At 34.2% G+C, this 6,000-nt stretch overlaps 1 protein-coding gene across 9 annotated transcripts in view; it reads right to left on the bottom strand.

Annotated features, from left to right (window-relative positions):
• Positions 1-219: 219 nt before the first annotated feature.
• The window catches only part of DCUN1D4 (defective in cullin neddylation 1 domain containing 4), a 41,795-nt gene continuing 36,014 nt past the window's right edge, over positions 220-6,000 (bottom strand). For all 9 annotated transcript variants that reach the window (XM_027676369.1, XM_027676362.1, XM_027676368.1 and 6 more), the window contains 3 exons: positions 5,202-5,306; positions 4,671-4,773; positions 220-4,557 (listed from right to left, as the gene is read on the bottom strand). In XM_027676369.1, coding sequence (XP_027532170.1) covers positions 4,502-4,557; positions 4,671-4,773; positions 5,202-5,306 — 264 coding nt within the window. In that variant the 3' untranslated portion in view covers positions 220-4,501. The remainder of the gene's footprint in view (positions 4,558-4,670; positions 4,774-5,201; positions 5,307-6,000) is intronic.

The following is a 6,000-nucleotide window of genomic DNA, read 5'->3' as shown; positions in this document are numbered from 1 at the left end:
ACTTTTTTGAAACACGACTTTTTTGAAACACGACTTTTTTGAAACACATACGTTTTCCCAACAGTTTTAAATACTAATTTGCCCTGCTATTAGAAATAAGGGCAACAAGATGCTACACACAATTCTCTGCTACTAAATGATAAAGGTTGCTCACTGACGTGATGCATGTTGAGATATGAGAATTTCTGAAGTACGAACCACAGAAAAATCTGAAGTCAGTTGCTGAAACCAACACAAATACTCTTTATTTGTGGGATGCCATTTTACATCAACACCAGCAAAGGACCTAAAAATCAACTGAATGAACTCATGTTAAGTGGTATAATAGTATTTTCATCAAATTGCAAGTCACAGGAGTTTAGCACATCTCATTTATGTAGTATCCAAATAACTAAGACCTAAAGCATTCACAGTTACAGGTTAACTGCTGTTCCTGCAACAACAGTATTGGTAGGTACTACTTTGCGACAACGCACGTACACATGGACACACACACACAAAGAGAAGGATGGATTTAAAAAAAAACCAAACAAAAAATATCAAGCTGAGGTTTGGTTTCAATTACAGAAAACAAACTATTTAGTTTGTGGATAGATTCTATACACTTTTACAGCAATATGAAAGGACAAAATATAAGGCCTAGAAAGAGGTATTTTAGCAGTCATAATTAAAACCAGGGCACAAGCTAACCTGTCTATATGAATTCCAAGAGTATTAAACAATTTGTCAGACTTGTGATCAAGGGTCAACAGAAATCTGGGAAAAACTTAATACAACTGAAGTCCATTTCTTGCCCTTCAAAAAAAGGTAACTTGGGAACATTAACCAAGTAGCAATAAGCTATAACTGATTTTGATTGTGTGAGCATATTTGTGATGAAATAAAATGCATGTCTTTGTGGTGAAATGGGAGAAAAGCCTCTACAATATTAGGAAAAGGTTACACAAAGATATCTCAAGTATTCATTGCAGCTTAAAGACAACTGTAAACAGGCTTTAACTGAAAACTCAAGTAGATAGAGGATTTTAATATACTCGACACTCTTCGCTTGCTTTCCTTGAAAAAGATAAAAAGTCAAAAAACAACAGTAACACAGAATTATATTAATATTTTAAATACTTAATATCACTTCATTGTAGAAGGAAATTTGATTTGTGGAATGTTTTGGCTACTAATATTAATAAAATCCTTTAAGTTGAAAAAGATCCTTAAGATTGAGTCCAAAGGGCTCCAAAAGTTTGTCGTCTATCAAAGAACGTCAATTGCTACAGTCTCTAGATGCTGTTTTCCTTTCACTAACTGTCTTTCCAATTTACATCTCCTAAATACCAAAAATGAATTGTACATTGATCATCAAGTTTCTGCTAAAAGTACAGTAATGGTACACTAGAAAGATTAGCATACGACCTATGACACTTCCTCAGGAATCACCTCTCAGTGTCTTACCCAAGAAGTCAGCATATTCTGAACATTGCTTTTCAAAAGGGGCAAAAAAACCACCAAACCACAACAAAAAAAAAAAACTATCTACATCAACTATTTCATGGTATAATTAACAAAAAAGAAAATGCCAAACTTGTACTAAATGCAAGTTTAACTGAGTAGGTTAGCTAACTTTCCACAATCATTTAAAAATGAGAGGGAATTTCTCCAAAATAAAGGAGCAGGCAACATTCAGATCCTCTGCTTACCCGCATATATAGCAAAATGAGAAAAATGGATAATACAGGGAAGCTCATCGAGCCATGAGGGTCCATTTTAGTCTATTTGTTCACTATAACTGTCAGCAAAGCTGTTTACTATCTGCAACTGAATCTGTGCTTTACTTTATGAAGATGCATGTTTATAAACCTGCTGAAGGCTACAGATTCACCCTGTTTGCAAGTGGAAGAAAAAAATTTGCAGCATCTATCTGATTCACTTCCAAACACATCCTTCCTTTCCATCACTTCCAATTACTTTTACGCAAATTAAGAAAACAAGTTTGTTTACTTACACAGCATGAGTACTTTCTGAGGTTTCTTTTCCTCTGTTTTCTCTGCTTTCAATTAAATTTTGTATTCTGGTAAACATTAACAAAACTTGGAAAAAAAGGACCTGGTTGAGCTGTACAGATTTCTGTTGACCCTGTTATATGAAAGCTATACCTGTAACAGTAATAGATTAGATGTGTCTTTGGCTCTTGCTTCCATTACTGGAAGCTCAACTAATTGTGACATACAAAATCTTTTATGCAAACTTGTATTTGTTGCAGGATTCATGCCAATTTGTGCTGATCTGTTTTCCAGAGTCAGTAACTAGCTTAATGTTTAGGAGCAATTACACTGTTTCACTTAAAATCTTGGCAATCACAATTTAGCCTAATGTTAAAAGTTATATTGCTTCTAAGTTCATTCTTTTAAGAACTAAACCAGCATCTCCACTGATACTTCCTTATGGTTATTCTATGGTAATAAACACATTTACTACAGAAGTCTTAGTAAAATGTGTGTTTTTGTAAGAGGCTTATTGTAAACATTAAATACCACACTCCACTCAATTAATTTCTTGTGCAAACTGGCATCAAACATGGAATTAAGGTATGCATATTAGTACGTGAGAAAGCACTGACTGTGTATGTTTTACCATTACTAACTTTAAAGAGTGCTATTAAGTGTCACGGAAATACGAACAAAACTGTTTCATGGGAAAGGTAGTATTTTCTTCTTCGCATCATGAAATTCTAGGTTTTGTATATGCATACATATTGTATACTTATGTATATACAAATATACACAGACACAAACGATTTTTGTCTTTGGCAGCTGAGTTTGAAAAACCAACGACAACAACAAACAGATCTGAACACAACTGACCACCTGTAGCACCACAATTACAACCTCCTGGTCCACGGCAGAAAACTAATGTGCTTTTGCTAAACTGGGCTTAATCCTGAAAGGAGTCAAGTTCATGAGTTGTTCCTGACTTGATGGCAAGAATAAAACCTTCAACACAGACGAAAATTTCACATTCAATCTAAAATGCTTCCTTCCTCTTCCCTTGGATTGCATTCTAAGGAAATAACAAAACTGTCAATACCTTGGAAAATATTTCTACAGAAAAGTAACGTTATTCTTTGTTCCAAAACATCCACTGGCCCTTTGTTGTTAAATGCTCCGTGAATCAATATGGAACATTTTAATAAATCAAAGTTTAATAGCACCAGATACTTCAAGGACCTATTTATAAAAATCAACACTCATTACTTAATAAAGAAGGGTAAGGCAAAGACAATGTGACAAAATTACAGAACTTAAACATCATTCCATTCACCCATTTTTCCCCAAAAGGATCACTAGAACCATCCTATGCAGATAAAGAAATGAGTGAAATAGGCAGTGATCCCTACTAAAAAATACTGTCATTTAATGCTGGTGTTTAAAATGCCCATTGCCTGCAATGGACACTCTGCCAGGAAACTAATCCCCAGCATGAAAGAAAACGTAATGTTTTGACTATTCAAGATCATATTTTTTCCAATATCATATTTTTAATTACTTCGAAACATGAAGTTAGAGGTCCTCGGAAAGACTAATGTTACAAACAAAAAAAACCCCCCAAATCTTTATTATCTACATGCTAGGGGTAAGCATACTTCATTACCCAAACCACGAATTTCAGCTAGAACTTTCAATTTCACTAGATCAGAACCTAGACCAAACACTCTTGGTACACCAAAAATTAAAAGGAGTATGCCAAAGGCAATTTACAAAAGTCTAAAACCCATTTTTAAAAGGTACTTTAATTTGTTCATTTGTACCTGTAATGACTACTGCAGTTTTAACATTAAAAAGTCAGTACTTTCTTCTTCAAATGAAAATCATCTGTGGCATGTACAACTATTATAGTGTTTTAATATTTATATGCATATTTATATTGTAAGACACCAATTTTTCATTCCTATAAAGCATTAGGTCAGGTTTGGCTAATTCCGGTGAAGAAAGTCACAGCATGTCTTCTCTCAGAAACTGGCATCTCAAATAGTAACATTGAAATCGACAATAGTTCTTCACATAACTATGTCCAAGCAGTCTGAAATGCTACAATTGAGACCAAAAGAAAAACAAAATAACTAAAGTTTCAACAGACATGTAAGTGTTGACTAAAAATATGCCACAAAATTATTTTACAATACATTTCTGCAGAAATAATCCCTAGGTGAAGCTTTTTTTTATACACATATACAAAATTTAGACAGCAATATACACATCATCACAGTGAAGACGCTGGCAAGTTCACCAATCTGTAGTGTAAATACAAAATGCAAAGCAGCCTTCAAAGAGAACAATGCTAAAGAGCAAGCATAGCTAGCTTGTTAAATAGCAAACATCAAAAGTTCCCTGCCAAAGGGATGCAGTGCAAGAAAAGCAGCATGCACTTTGATACAAATAGCAGTTTATGGCTAATGGTTGACATAACTGTGGTAACAGTGATTCTTGAGTAGCTGTGCATAGTTAAACTCCTATGTCATCTGTTTTCCTTTATACCATTCCACAAACTCATCCAACAACACTGGCCCTGTAGAGAGATCACATAACTGTATTTTACAAAGTTTTGTAAAAGGACACAGAATAATTATTAAGCTCAAAGAAATAAATTATTTTAGAGCACCAACATATGGTAGTACTTACAGGCTCCATCTTCATCATAGTTACTGAGGTCAAGGTTAATCGTTCTGCTGAATTCAAGAACGTTACACCATTGGTCCTTATTGATAACTTTGTATTTTGATTGCTGCTTGAGGCAAGAAACAGAAGTCACTAAAACATATTTTTAACTGTCTCAAACTCAGATTTTCTTAGAGAAAATTTAAACCTTGCAATGCATTATTATTTTAATCAGTATGCCATCTAAAACTAAGGAAACCACCAAGTAGTCCAACTAGTGTTGAATAATTCATGTTTCTGATTAAGACATCTTTTAGTGGTCAAAAATACAGCAATAAAATGCAAGTACAAAAGCAAATTAAAGATTTTCTATACTTTGCCCTGCATTAAATAAGGGATTTGGGTAAAAGGAAGAAAGAACCAGTTATAAGTGCTGCTTTAGTGGTTACTATATTCTAAATCATAACACAGAATTCTTAGCTATTCTCATTCTACCTCTAAGTATCAGAGAAGACAGATCAAAAAAAAAACCTAATTCTGTTTCCAACTCCATACCTCTAGAAACTGATGAAATACTGGAAAAAGGGACCATGTTTTTCCTAAAAGAAGGCCCAACATACACTTGGCAGTATTGATATCTAGGCTGCGCTGGTCCTTTTCCTGCATGAAAAAAAAGGAAAAAAGCTCATGATTCCAGGATTTTTCACTTCCCCCACACCTCACTCATACACAAAATAAATTAATAAATAAATAATATATAGCAGTATACAATAGTGTTTTTTAATAAAACACAACCTGCCAGTAAAACTTCCTTCCTAGTAGCTAACAGTTTGCTATACAGAGATGTTGCTTTCCATAGGTGTTCCCAAAAAAACATCACCACTCATGCAGACGAGGCATACACTCCCATTTCTGACTTCAGACCTCACCAGAAAGCAATGGTCATTAGATCCACACTCATATTTGTACATAGGCCTCTGCACATCCACACATCTCAAAATAGCATTGCTGTATGTATTTTCCACAGTATTATTACAGCTACATGGACTGTCAATAGATAGTCAGTGCTACTTGATAGTTGCTTAAGTATGCAAGAGTAAGCCAAGGAGGATGTTTATTCTGTTATTCTGACTGCATGAAATTCACATGAAATTAATTATCAAATGAGAAGAACATAATACACATTGAGACTCCTCTCAGAACTGTCCCAGTTTTGTTCAACATAGCAGTAGTACATTAAAGGCTTAGGTAATTTGTTTCTGCTAAGAAAAATCAATAGCATCTGTACCCAACAGGTTTGTTACATCTAATCAGTGGCAAAGTTAATATATTTGATAACACAACTTCTGCACAT

Source organism: Neopelma chrysocephalum, unplaced genomic scaffold, assembly GCF_003984885.1.
Source record: "Neopelma chrysocephalum unplaced genomic scaffold, ASM398488v2 Primary Assembly neopelma1_42, whole genome shotgun sequence".
Lineage (NCBI taxonomy): Eukaryota > Metazoa > Chordata > Aves > Passeriformes > Pipridae > Neopelma > Neopelma chrysocephalum.
Note: the sequence above shows the minus strand (reverse complement) of the source record. Positions and strands in the feature narration are given on the sequence as shown.